This window comes from Dermacentor albipictus, chromosome 1, assembly GCF_038994185.2.
Source record: "Dermacentor albipictus isolate Rhodes 1998 colony chromosome 1, USDA_Dalb.pri_finalv2, whole genome shotgun sequence".
NCBI lineage: Eukaryota > Metazoa > Arthropoda > Arachnida > Ixodida > Ixodidae > Dermacentor > Dermacentor albipictus.
In genome coordinates this window covers 318,382,068-318,396,784 of record NC_091821.1, presented here as the reverse complement: position 1 = coordinate 318,396,784, position 14,717 = coordinate 318,382,068, and the positions used below count along the sequence as shown (strand labels likewise).

At 46.2% G+C, this 14,717-nt stretch overlaps 1 protein-coding gene across 2 annotated transcripts in view; it reads right to left on the bottom strand.

The window, feature by feature from the left end:
* Nucleotides 1-14,717, bottom strand: part of LOC135903969 (uncharacterized) — a 109,753-nt gene that overhangs the window by 92,861 nt on the left and 2,175 nt on the right. For both annotated transcript variants that reach the window (XM_065434489.1, XM_065434492.2), the window contains exons 2-3: nucleotides 11,920-12,112; nucleotides 9,261-9,692 (exon numbers count right to left, since the gene is read on the bottom strand). In XM_065434489.1, coding sequence (XP_065290561.1) covers nucleotides 9,261-9,692; nucleotides 11,920-12,039 — 552 coding nt within the window. In that variant the 5' untranslated portion in view covers nucleotides 12,040-12,112. The remainder of the gene's footprint in view (nucleotides 1-9,260; nucleotides 9,693-11,919; nucleotides 12,113-14,717) is intronic.

The window sequence follows — 14,717 nt, the reverse complement described above, 5'->3', positions numbered from 1 at the left end:
GTTGTATAGTGCACTAAATAACATTGACTTCAGCATTTCATATCTTTATACCTACTGCGCAATACTAGAGGTTGAACAAAACATGCTTCTGGAGTGGCTTTTTTAATAAGGGGACCTGTCTTTATCAGGGCAGCAACTGCTTTCCTGGAGAGAACTTATACAGCTCACTCTCCCCTACCCCCCTTTGCCATTCCTTCACTATCACAACTACCGAACATTTTGAACATTTCGACTTCTCTGTTCTACTTACCCCTGTTTATTCTAGTTCCCAAGTGAAGATGGGAGAGAGCAAAATATACAAATGTAGCCAAGAAAAGCAGTTGTTGCCCTGGCAAAGACAAGTCCACTGGTAGAAATGTTGGCTCTAACCACGTCCCTTAGGTCACAATTTCGTAGAAATATCCTTTTCAATGCTGTTCCTTTTCACGTTTCTCACTTCAGCAGTGGCCAGAGCGACACTTTGCCCACATTACCAATGGGATCAGCTGATAGTGAACAGTGGCGACAAGAGGGGCACAAAATCGAGTGGAAGGCATCACCAGGAGTGGGAATTCCCCCAAGTCATTTTGTACCAATTCTTGGATGAAATAAAATAACATTCTGGAGCAGATTGGAGCAGACAAATTCTGATTTTGGTGCAGCCTGTAGCACATATACGTTTTCAATGGTGCACTCTTCAGCATGCAAATCTTAATTTAGAGCATTATTATAATTAAGTTGGATAACAGCCACAAAGCCTTGCATTCTGCAGCATTAACAAAGTGCTGAAGAGTCACCTAAAAACATTTGTCATACTATTTTTGTATTAAGCGCTTGTGAAGTGACTGGAGGTGCTTTCGAACAGAAGTTGGGAAGCTAGAGTTAGTAAACACCACAGTAGTATACTCAAAGACCTTTCTACGTAATGTGACAACGGAACTAGCTCAAACCAAAGCTCTGCATGTGAAATACCTTGCACTTTGCTTTGACACTCACTATACTCACTAGAAGCACCTAGATATCTAGTTGACATTGAGCAATTGGCTACAAGACCCCTCAATGAGCTAAAGGAAGCGACATTCCTCTTCACTTGAACTTTTCTTGTTCGAGCACCCTCGCCTTCTCAGTTTGCACTTTTTGATCACTGTGCGGCGATGCGATCAACATGATATAAGGATTTGCAATCACCACAGTTGCTGCGATCGTGGGGTTGCACACCTCAATCAAGAGCAACTGGCATGGTGCCGGCTTGGGTCAAAACAAGAAACCAAGAGAAAAAAAGGTGCAGCCAACAGTGAGCATTTTTGTGGAAATGGCGCCGGCACAGAAATATGACTCTGTTTCATTAACACTGAGGCGCAGATAAGCGCCAGACCTCCTCGCTTACCCTAACTCGCTGCCTCGGGCGGCAAGCTAACAGAATGTCGCTGCCTTTGGTTTTATTATAGTGCCTATAGTTTTACTCATGGGGCTTAATTGGGTACAGCTGTTTAAACCCACTGGCCAATGGCGGCCAGAATAGGAAAGTTACTTTCACACACGCTCCGAGACCTATGACACGATGCCCCGCAGAGCGCCAATGATCTTTTGCTGACACCTGCCAAAGCCACAGTGGTAAAGCTGCTCTGGTGCAGCGCGGCACAATTTTGGTCATTTGTTTAGCTTTACGGACAATTTGGCACAATTTGCTTGAGTATCAAAACGGCACGATTGGCGCAGTACTCCCAGCCCTGCGTCACTACAAAATCACAGCCTCGTTTGACCACTATTAATTACTTTGTCTTTATCTTCCACGGATTCTGTGCAATGTTTGGCAACATATTATGCAAAAATGTTTCCCATTTTTAAAGACATTGCACAAGGGAAAAAATAACAATGTAATCTGAGCCGTCCAGCAGGCCTGCGAGGCAGTGGCAAGGCAACACCTCGGCGTCCCCATGTGCGAGACCTAAGACACCATCGGCGAAAGCTCCGCAGGACTATAAATAAAGTTGTTACCAACCAACTAGACACTTAACACTCTCATACATGGCAGGCATGCAAGACTAGCGCTTGTAACCAAGTATTCAGCTGCTGTGAAAGCGATAGGGCAGTGATGCATGCACCAGCTGCAAAATTTCTGCCAGCAATCACTCTTGCTTGTACTGTAGAAAGCAACAAGTACTATGGCTCACCACAGCAATAAGCAGGCTGATGACTCTGCTGCTGCTGCCTTGTCGCATTCTCACCAGCAGTGCACTAAGTTAAACACGCTGTTTGTTCATGTACGTTACATTTGAGAGCACTGTCATCACAGCGCTCGAACAGGTAGCCATGTTTTGTTTTATTATTTATTTATTTCTCAACCCTATGTCACAGTCTTTCCTTAGTATGTGGAATTGCGTAATAAGTAGAAAGCTCAATTTTGCTGAATTATGTGCTTCCTAGAGCCCTCTACAACTTTCTCATTGGAAGTTCTGCCCCAAATTTAAGGGGAGATGCTACTATATATATATATATATATATATATATATATATATATATATATATATATATATATATATTTGCACATGGCATTTGAAAATACTGCCATTGAGATTTTGGGGTAGATTTCAAATATGTCATTGGTTTTTGTGTAGCTGTGTCATGTTTGACCACAGCGTTTGCCACGAAGAACGACAGATGGCAACACCGCCCCATCTTATTGGCTAGCAGCGTAGTTCGCGGAGTGCATGAAGTGCGTGTACGATAAATAAAGCAGTTGGTCACCAGAGTCTGTGTTGGCTGGTCGCTTGTTCTCATCCTTCCGGTGCAAGCGGGGAATCGAACGTTACAATGGCGACGAGGAAGACGAGTTGAGCTGCTCGCATTGCTCTGTTTCTAGTACCCCTGCTGCCCTGAACTGCGTTCCTGTACTTGGGAAATGCCAGGCGTCGGGAAGCTGGAGCCGTTCCACGCACAGACAAGCTGAGAAGAGTACCGAGAGCGAGCTGTACAGTACTTTATAGCCAATGACGTGCCGGATGACAAGCAACGTGCCGTCTTGCTCACGTGTTGTGGCTCGGCACCCGTGAAGCCGTGCGAGGCAAGTTTGACCACCATTTTTGATATCCTCGGGAAGCATTTCTCACCGAAACCGTCGGAAGTTGTTGCTACATTCAAATTCAACTCTAGAACGCGACAGGCGGGTGAAGCGGAGCGGCTGCCGACTACTTTGCATCAGTGAACAAACTAGCTGACGACTGCGAGTTTGGCATCTTTCGCCACAGAATGCTGCGTGACCGCATTGTTGCGGGAATTAACGATGAACCTATGCAGAGGCAACTGTTGGAGCTGCCGGATTTGACACTGGACATGGCGAAGAAAACCGTTACCACGATGGGGGCGGCAAGCAAGGATTTACAAGCGCTTTTGATGGCACCTGCACCATTTGCCGCACCGACCAACGTTGTGTCACATGACTTTGCGAAGCCAAAGTGGGAAGAAGCGGTCATTTCGTGCTTTCGCTGTGGTGGCGAGCATCTGGCGACGCAGTGCCAACACCGGAATAGTGTGTGCCACAGCTGTGAGGTCAAGGGCCAGCTCTCTCGTGAGTGTAAGGGGAGTAAAAATGGTGCAAACTATAGAGGATCGGCGCCGCCAGCTGTGAAGAAAAAGTCAGTGCATGCCGTGAACGATGCCGCCTGTGACAAAACCATGGACGAAACCGAAAAGCGGCAGCATGCGCCTCGGGTGTACGGAATGTGGACCCTGCAAGGCACTACAGAAGTAACTCAGCCACACCGTGTGGAAGTCGCCGTGAACTGAACTTCGTTGCTAATGGAGGTTGACAAGGGAGCAAGTGTATCCGGTGTCTGGGGATACATTTCATGGCAAGTTTCCTTCAGCACGCCTGAAGCCATCACCTGTTATGTTGAAGAGCTACTCGTGTGAGTTGTCTCCTGTGCTAGGAACACTGCCTGTGACTGTTCAGCTTGAGAACCACAAGTGCGAGGAGGTGTTGTACGTTGTTTCTGGTGCTTGCCCGTCCCTCATGGGGTGCGGCTGGATGAAAGGCCTTGGTAAAGAATTGTGCAATTCAAAAGAGCTGAATGCAGTTTCATCGCTTCAAGATGTACTGGCTGACTACTCGTGTTTTTGATGATGAACTTAGAACCTTCAAAGGCGTGGTTGCAAAAATCACCATCAAGGATAACGCCAAGCCCAAGTTTTTCAAGCCTCGACCTGTGCCAATCGTGATGATCGATTGTGTCAACGAGGAACTGCTCCGTATGGAATGTGTCAGAGTGCTGAAAATCGGTGAGAACGTCAGAATGGGCTGCACCCATTGTGCCCATTCTCAAATGCAACGGACAAATCCGAATCTGCGGTGACTTCAAAGTCACGGCGAACCCTGTGACTGTGCCTGAGCACTATCCGATATCTCGTGTAGGGGATCTCTTTGTCAGAATGAGTGGGGGTGAAAGGTTCAGCAAGCTCGACCTCAAAGATGCCTACTTGCAAGTGGAACTGAACGAAGCATCTTCAACACTGCTGACCATCAACACGCCAAGGAGACTGTACCAGTACACTCGCCTGCTTTTCGGAGTGACGTCAGCACCCTCAGTTTTCCAGCGGGAGATGGACAACTTGATGCAAGGACTACAGCATGTGGTTGTATACTTTGATGACATCCTGGTGAGTGGGCGCAATGATGAGGATCACTTTGAGAACTTGGCCTGTGTTACTGCAGCGCTTGAAAGAAGCCGGGCTGAAGCTCAAGCTCGACAAGTGCGCCTTCAGGGATTCACAGGTGGAATACCTGGGCCACGTTGTTACGTCGGCTGGTTTCCATCCTAACCCTGGAGAAGACAGGTCGTACTGAAGGCCCCAAGACCTAGTGATGTGAAGTCACTGTAAAGTTATTTGGGACTTGTAAATTTCTACTGGCGATTTCTGCCAAATTTGTCCACTGTTCTTCATCCAATGAATGAGCTGCTCGGAGCCAAGACACCATGGATGTGGGGTGCTGACCAGGAACATGTGTTTCGGCAAAGCAAAGAGATGCTGGTGTCTGCTGCGGTTTTGGCACACTACGACCCTCGCAAGCCCTTAATGCTGATTTGTGACGCATCACCGTATAGAGTGGGAGCTGTGCTGGCTAACCATGACAACACGGGTGCTGAGCGTCCGATCGCGTTTGCATCAAGAAGTCTTGCGCCAGCTGCGCGCAACTACAGTCATTTGGATAAGGAAGCTCTCGCTTTTGTGTTCGGAGTGACCAAGTTTCGACAGTATGTATGGGGCTGAGAGTTTGAGGCGGTCACCGACCACAAGCCTCTGCTTGGCCTGCTCGCCGCTGACAAACCTGTGCCAGAGACGTGCTCTCCGCAAGTGCTGCGCTGGTCGCTGATGCTGGCCGCTTACAATTACCGACCCGGAGCCAGCATCGCGAATGCCGACTGCTTGAGTCGCCTGCCGCTGCCTGTTTCTGCACATTCCGTCGAGCAGCCAGCTGAAGTTTTCATGCTCGAGGCTGCTTACCCCAAGGTATTGGTACCATCTGTAGTGGCTGAAGCGACGTCCAAAGATCCTGTGCTAGCATAGGTTCGGGAGGCACTGTGGGATGGAACAGAGCTGCGGGAACCTGCCCTGAACTACATGCACATCGCACTACGCAAATAAGCGTGCAAGAAAACTGCATCTTGTTGGGTTCGCGAGTGGCGATTCCTAGTACGTTGCAAGAGCAAGTGCTACACCTATTCCATGAAGGCCAACCTGGCATTTCAAAAAATGAAAGCAGTGGCTCGTAGCCATGTGTGGTGGTCTACCCCGGATGAAGACATCACTAATGCAGTGCGTCAATGCCGTGTGTATCAGGAGAACCAGAGGACTGCGCGGACAGTAGTGATGGCACCATGGCCGTTCCCTGAAAAGCCGTGGTCGCGAATCCACATTGACTTCGCTCGACCTCTCAAGAATAGGTTCTTGCTGATTGTGAGTGATGCCTATTCAAAGTGGATAGAAGTCGTTCCTGTGACAACATTGTCAGCCGATGCCACCCACATGCTTGCGGACCATGTTTGGTACCCACGGGTTGCCAGACGTGATCGTGTCTGATAATGGACCAGCGTTCATGAGTGCCAGTTTCAAAGGATTCCACCAGCGAAATGGCATAAAGCATGTACTGACACCGCCGTATCACTTGGCGTCAAATGGTGCTGCAGAGTGTGCAGTGCAAACTATTAAATCGAAACTGAAGGCAGTAGGTGGAAGCTTCAAGTGTCAGCTAGCTCGTATCCTTCTGAACTACAGTACAACACCATATGAGATTACTGGATGCTCTCCTGCTGAGTTAATGCTGGGACGCAAGCTGAAAACAACTTTGACTCTACTGCATCCTGACATGAGATCTACAGTTCTGACAAGGCAGTTAAAGCAGGAGGTGGCCCACGACAAGAACGTGTATCCGACGCCGCATGTGCAACCAGGGGATCATGTCTCTGCATGAAACATTCAAGACGGCCCCCGCCCTGGGTTCCAGCGACAGTAACTGCTACGTCGGGCGACCACATCGCTGATGTCACATTGCCAGATCGACGATCCTGGAGGCGGCACCAACAGCACCTGCGCCCAGATTTTGCCACACCTGATGTGCCTCCGGCTGCTGTGGCGAAACCGCAAGCCTGCCCATGTGACGGAAGCGTACGTGACCAACAGACCTCTGCTGGGCAACCATACCTGAGCGCCAACAGTGAGGACGGAGCTATACAACACAAAGTTTACCAAGAAAGAATTCAGTGCTGGACGGGCCGGATGCTCCGGCACCCATTTCTGAACCGCGCACACCCTAAGTGCAAAGAAGTTCGAGAGCCAGATGACCTGTTGTGCGGTATTCACCATAAGGCTTGTGGACGTTGCCTTCGCTGCGTAGGTGGGGAGGGGTGTCGTGTTTGACCACAGCGTTTGCCACACAAGACCGACAGATGACAACACCGCCCCATCTCATTGGCTAGCAGCGTAGTTCGCAGAGCGCGTGAACAAGAAACAAAGCAGTTGGTCACCGGAGTCTGTGTCGGCTGGTTGCTTGCTCTCATCCTTCCGCTGCACGCGGGGAATCGAACATTACAAGCTGCTATATTTTTTTTTAGTTATGTTCTACACAACTGCAAAATATAGTAATCTTTGGAGGCACTTTCTTGTGCACAAAATTTTCACAAAAAGCATTGTGCTGTAGCTTATTCAGTTCATTGTAGACTGCAAAGTGCCGATATCTATCCAAACTGCATGTATAATCAGTGAAACTGTGCAAGAAATGATTGGTAAACTTCAACAAATTTCACTCTGGTGCCTTTGTTTGGTGCCTTCAGAAATGGTACATTGAAGCTCAGGCTAAGTGAAAGATCAATATTACGAACAATACGTTTTTCAACAACATTTCAACAAATTTTTTCAACAATTTTCAACAAAATTTTCAGCTCAATTAACTTATATGAAATCCTGCACTGACTGCCTGTAGTTTCACTGTAAAAATACTTCAGTACTATAAATTTTAGAATATCAAGCTTTTCAGAATAATAATTGTTAATTAATTTCCAGCATAAGTTAATAACCCCTCAGTACTTTGAACTTGGATTTCAGAGCCCAGTGATTCAATTTCTGTGCATCCCTCATGGCGAACAAGATAGGACACCAGACAGCATGGCGCAGAAAATGGACGCCTTTATGCATGGCTTTTGGTCACTTCTCAAGTCTAAAATTTTGAACGCTTACCAAATGCCTAATTTTTCAGACCTGTTGTAGTGAAGTGCCAAGAGATGCACAGACAACAAAGTGGCGTCAAAAACATGGAAGCATGTGCACCACCACGCCTGCATCGTCCACAACAAGGACGACACCTTGTTGCATGTGTACTCATAGCCTATAAAAAATAATAAATCAAGAAGAAAAGTACGAATGAGCAAGCGCTACAAAAGAGCACGCAGCAAATCGGCAGATAACATGTGGCTCAAGCAAGCTATGAAAGGCAAAGAGACCACGTCAGCAGGCAGATGGAGCTGAGAAGAGGAGCAAGGAAGACACGGCTTGGGTCAGACATCAACGTTCGGGACGCTAACCGCTGTCGGGGAGACCCGGTTGAGCGCCAACACACGAGAAAACCTCTAATTGACACGTCTTCCACTTGCGTCAACCAGCCAACCAATCAGAGCGCGCAAGAGTTCATCTTCCGTCTCCGCTCCCACAGTTCGTTGAGAGATGCAACACAAGCCAAACTGTGAGTGCGCTGTTGTAATCACTCTGAGCGCTGTGTCGGGACGCTTGGTCTCGCTTGCCCCCATGCATTGTGCCCTTGTACTTGTCCTTTGAATTTTTGAATATATGTTTGTGTGCGGCGGTTACTGCCATTCCATCCTTGCTGCCTTGGGAGGCATCTCTGACTCACGATGTTAAGCCTGCTCCCCAAACCACATCTTAACACCTGTGCAATTATTTGGACATCCCCATGGCGCTGCCACCTATACAGCCAATGTATAATGTCAACGGAAATTTCGGATGCCATATGGCCGTCCCGATTGATTTCTTTTTTCCTGATCTGCACAGTCATAAACTGCAGCTATGAACAAAGTCAGTGCCGTTCAGGCTGTCCCCAGGGGCGCAATCGGAGATCGTGGTTTGTAACGCACGTTCACTTTGCGTTCCGTTTTGCCTCACGCAATTGGCCTAGTCAATTACACAACTGGCCAAGTCAATCGTGTGAGGCGAATCTGAATGCAAATTGAACGCCAATTTCAAACAACTATCTCGGAGCAAACAGAATTATTGAGCACAGTACCCTACCAAGAAAAGAGCCTTCAAAATAGAACTTCTTTTGAACACACAGAACCAAATCAGCAGGCCGCAACAAGTAAGCGCTCTTTTTACATGAGAAATACAAGAATACTGCATATAGATCATGACAGAAGCGAATGACAGGAGAGACGAACAAGTACACTTAGGCAGTGCATACTTTTTTCCCCCATCCTTGCTTCCCAAATGTGCATGCAGTGCATGCTGTGAGGATCATTGTAATGGACCAGGGGCCATTGAATTAATTTTTGCCATCTAAAGGTCCCAGAACCATAACATAATAATAACACATAATATAATAACCCAGGCACCACTGCATTTTGCCCCACCATAATGTAGCCACAGTGGCCGAGATTTGATCCCACTTTTTGTCCGCCGATGAACTGTGGCTACTAAGCCACTGTGGCGACTGTGAACCTGCTTCAAATTTTTGAAGTGCACAACAAACAATACTGCACACACGCATCAGTGCTCACCTTTCCTTTTCGCTTCTCCATGCAAGAACAGCGTGGCTGGCACAGCCCTCCTGCATCCATAGGGCTCCGTGAACGTCTCCGCCTTCGGCTCTTGCGCTGCTTTATACGGAGCCGCACCGCAGCTGAGCCACTAGCCGAGCCAACGCCCGCACTAGCCACCGCAGTCATGCAGGCTGAATCCTCAGCCTTTGACACACGCCGGGCAGCAATCCGAAGCTTAAGTGGGTCGTGCGTCTGCTCGGGCTGGCGTACAATGGCAAACTCGCAGTTAGCTGGTAGGGAGCTTTCTTCATCTGAGCAGCTAGCTGATGAGCATGAGCTGGAGGACGAGGAGGAACATGAGGATGACGATGAGGATGAAGAAGAACACGACGACGCATCACTGCTCGCCTCACTGCTCACGCTGCTGTTGCTCTGAGCCCTTGGACGATGCTGCAGGAAGTTGAACAACATATGTTACTGCCATTTATTATACAATGGAAATATGTGTCAATTGCGACAAGTGTATTCTATTCTATACTGACACCTACTTTTTCAAAGGCATATCAGAGAGTTTTAAAGTCAAGCCCTCACAAAACAAACGTAATGGTCACTCAGGATGCAACCAAGTGTGAACCAAATGCAACCAAGTGAACACGCAATACTAATCCATTGAAATGGCAAAAACATTTGTTTCCAAAAGTAATCAGTGAGCTTACTTTCATTCTTGGATGCTGACCCAATAACTATGATTTCCAGAGCAGACAAGTGCTCATTACTGAGAGCTTTGTTGCAGACGAGCTGTTTCAGAGACTAGTTGTACTCGACCACGGTTGTCAAGCTTATAGCAAGTGGTATCGGTTTCCCCCCACAATCTCGTCACTTTCTTCACTCGATTCTTGCTGACAAAGCCTTGTACCTCAAGGACGATGGCCTGATCCCGCATGACTCTGCAACATCCACTTCATAGTCGACATTGAGGAAGTCTTAAGGTAAATGAATACCCCATAGTGAAGCTTCCATGGAAGACCATACGTTTAAAACATTGGTTCGCAGGTCTTAGCACCATCTGTGTGATTAGGGAATACTTCCGGCAGAACAAAAAAAATTAAGTGACACGATATCCATTAAAAAGGAAATCACGTCATTTCTGTTGACAAAGGCGCGAAATTTATTTCATTGGCCTGGCATTTAGGGCAGCATTTTCTAATGTCCTTCAACTCGAATTGATGAGCATTTCAACCTTTTAAGGCAGAAAGCAATGCAGCGAAATGCTGGCCGTACAGTTGTCGCAATTGCACCCATGCGCAGGTCATTTTCATTTCTTTGTGGTCCGAAGAAAGCACTGAGAGTTGAGTGCTGGTACCATCGTCAGATGCTAAGCCTGTCAGTGAGCGCAGGCATACGGAGGCAGCTAAACTGAACAATTATCTGGTGGTCGTAACTGATTACTTTTGGCTAAACATGCTGAACAATGACGGAGCACACTTAGCAGGCAGAGCACCTCCAGAATTCAGATAAATGTTGACGAGAAAACTGCATAACATGTGAATGAGATTAATGGTAGCAGGCGAACTTTACAAGCACACCTCTCTGCACTCTACAAGAGCTGCAATGCCCCTTTTTCTAGCGGGTGCTGAAAAAGAGGTATTTTTTTATTAAGGATGAAGTGAACAAGACTTGGCTTTTCTTTTCTCGCATGCTTAAGTTAATTTGATTAGCAATTTTTCTCTTCATTACAATGAAATAATATTTCGGCTGGTTTTTAACTATGAAATGGGTTGTCTTTAATAATGCTTGTTCCCACCTCACCTAGTCATGCTTCAATCGCACCTCTGATACAAGTCCTCGTTGATGTTGGTGACAAATAGTTTCTGACTGCTTTAGCCTGAATTCGCAACCCATTTGAATAGGCCTGAAAGTCATCCCAACACACACCAGCAGTACACGTCTTCGCTACAATGATGCGCTGCCATAAATCCTCAAGTGGCCATTGCTTCTGATCTCTACAGTTCCAGACTCTTCGAGCCCACACAGAAATCCAGCCTTACAAAAATAATTTTTCATGCAACGCGCAGTGACCTCCAGCCAAGTTATTTTACCATTCCATAGATGTAGTTCGGCATTCGCTCTAAAGGAGCTTAAAGCCGCCACACGTTCATTTTATCTAAGATGTGCTGCCACAACGTCTATACGATAATTATGACCATCGTGCTCCATTCTATTATAGTAATTGAGCATTCATTATAATTGGGATTGTTCAAAGTGGGGTCGACTGTAGTATGGAAAGCACTTGGCCTGGCCCACACACAAATGCTTTGCAGCCAGTAATTGGCAGGCTAAAAATAACAGTTTAGGCCTCGCAGCGTACATATATTCCAAATCCTCATTAAACTCAATACATATATATAACAGTCTCAGTACATCACTCTGTACCACGACACCAGTGATTACTACACTCTTCCCTTGAAAACAGAATGGAGCCCTCAAAACAAAGAAACCAGCTGCTACTTGTCTTCATCAAACAAATATGGTAATATAAGTCTGACGAGGTTCTAAAATTATCTTGAAGCATAAGTGCCACGAAATTGGGTCTGTGTCAGCATTCATACAGCATGTCTTCCACTAGGCTTAGGCTGCATAAAGAACTGAGTTATGCAGTGGATGCAGCTATACTCACATGCGTTGTGCACATACGCTCCTCACAATGCCGAGACGGGGAAGTGGTTCCTGTACCAGGCACTCCATTATGAGCTCCGCCAGGGCCCAGCCGTGGTGCCTGGAACCTGGCGTCAGCCATCAGCACTACCCTGCGGTTGCTATGTGCTCTCTCTCCCGCCCCCCAGCGCCAGCATGGCTGCCACCAACTCCTCCTGAAATAACATTAGAGTAAATAGCAAACAAATCCTATGCATTAGTATCACAATGCCAAGGTATACAGGTGCTCATATGGCAGATGGTGTGAAACAGTGTGTGGAACATGCAGTGCTTCAGCTATGGCTCATGGAGTGCACGGATGCAATCCAAGTCTGCTTTGGCATGTGCTCAGCTTGAATAAAACCGCTGACCAGTAGCAATGTCTGTTCATTTCCTTTTTGAGTGACAAGGACAATGCAAGCACTGACCACCAACCAAGATGGTCTTACGTAGGTAAGCTTAGAACTACAGCCAGTGCGCCATGGGATGACCATGTCACTTTATAACCACACAAGACTTAAGTTCAAGGTGTGGTTACACAGGTTCCCGACATGCTTAGTTTCAGATCCCACAAACAAAATGAAGCAGAGCTCTTTGTGCCAATACACTTTAAAGAGTTTTTTGTGTTTTAAAAGCCAATTCGTTAGCAGCTTGCCATTAGCTACTAGCATCCACTTAGCACTGATTGCCCAATATTGGTAAATAAAAAGTTAATTAGCAAGTTCCTGCTAATTATGCTTGACCTTAATCATCAAAAGCTATTGTTGTGTCATGAATCCCCTATTTTATTCATTAGAGACAGTCTCACTGAAATACCTGATTCTTAAACAGTGCAATGGTGCATAGCATGAAATTATGTGAGCCATAAATAATCAAAGTTTTACCCACTGCGGTGGATGAGTGGCTATGGTATTGCGCTGCTAAGCACAAGGTCGTGGGATCAAATCCTGGTCGTGGGGGCCACACTTTGACGAGGGCAAAATACGAAAACGCCTGCGTGTCATGCACTGGGGGCATATTAAGTATCCCCTGAGGGCCAAAATTAATCCGGAGTCCTCCATTATGGTGTGCCTCATATCAAATTGTGACTTTGGCACGTAAAACCCCAGAATTCAATTCACATTGGCAAAGTTTGTTGAACCAAATCTCTGAAAGCAACACAAGGAGTGAAAAATGAAGCAAAATTTCCATGTAACCATTTTTGCCCATTTGAACACATGCATGAGCTTGTTCCTACCACTATCGTACTGTGAACAGCACTTATCAGCAGATGGCACTGTGGACAGCATGTATGTGCTGCTGTATGCAAGCTGTACTTCTCCTTTGCAGGGGAGCCTCTTAGCATTATCCAGGTGTTCCCGGAAGTTCTTCCAGCAGCACCAGAATTCTTTCAATATTCACCAGAAGTACTTGGGGATTCATCTCAAGATCAAGTGACGTTTACAAAACACATCTCATGAGTCAGGGTCCAACAGCTGTCCACAGTGACTGAGTCAAGGGAATGAGTCACTATATAGTGTTAATTGCTGAAATTTCTGCAAACTAGCTGGTGCTGCAATCTATGGTTCAAGACTGTGTTACAGAGGTCAAAGGTGAACATCAAAAGTGTACACAATAAAATATTTGAAAACTTGTATCCTTCTTATTGAAACTGATAAAAGACCTTGCACACAAAGTGGGAATGTTTTCTGGACTGGGAATGTTTAGTGCTAAATAGCCACTAAAGCCACACAGTTATGGCATAACGAGTTTAACTCTGTACTGCATAATTGTAAGATAAGTGCCCTGCACAACTTTAGCTTCAGAGCCCCATACTTTTTATATGAAACATGCACATTCCCTTGGTGATATTAAAGCTTACAAACCGGCTTGGCATGCAGATGAAGCTAAATATCAAGCTAATTAAGCCCTGTGATTTGTGTGGCTCAACATGTACATTTTGTGGCCGTTAGCATGTCATATGATGACGAAGCTCCTTGAACCAAGCTGTTCTCTCTTTACATGATGATACAACCTCAGCAGCAGATCCCCTCATGCTTATGCACACACATTCTTCTCATTTACCTTATGGCGCATTTACTGTCTTTCATCTGAGCTGAGTTGCCAGCCATGGGTTTCCTGGCTCCAAACAACCGTCATGACTCTCGTTATTAATCTCAATCTAAAGCAACTCTGCTATGAATTTTAACAAAAAAAAACAAGACACTGTGCAGCTGAGGCCAAAGAAAAAGAAGGCAGCAAAGCACAGCGGTTATGCTGTCTGTTTAAAAAAAGGAAGGCGGCAATGACTACAACTGGTTGTCACAAACACTTTTCTTAAGGGCAGTGGGCAAAAATTCTTATGTACAGAGATTTCACCGCAAGCTGATAAACCCCTGCTGGTCAGAGCTTGCCACTACAGTGCCTCATTGCCAAACTGGGGCTTTGAGATGTAAAACCATATTAATAATAATATTGTAATCGCACCTGATGAAAATCTTGATGTTCACTCTCCTATACAACATCCATACCCTTCGGTACATTCTTCAGTCTTTCTTTCCTCAGTGAATTACCAATCATTAAATGATTAAATGACAATGACAAAATAAATTTAGTTTCTTTGTTTATTCAGGTGCTACCAACATACAGGCAAACATACTTTTTGCCATGCATGCGCCCAGCCAGAGTGCCCACTCTTGCTATCTATAAGATTTGGGCTGTGGCTTACACTCAGTCACTTGCTAAATATTTAGTCACAGATTTCAGGGTTTGTTGGTGCTCTACCTATTCATAATCTGTAAA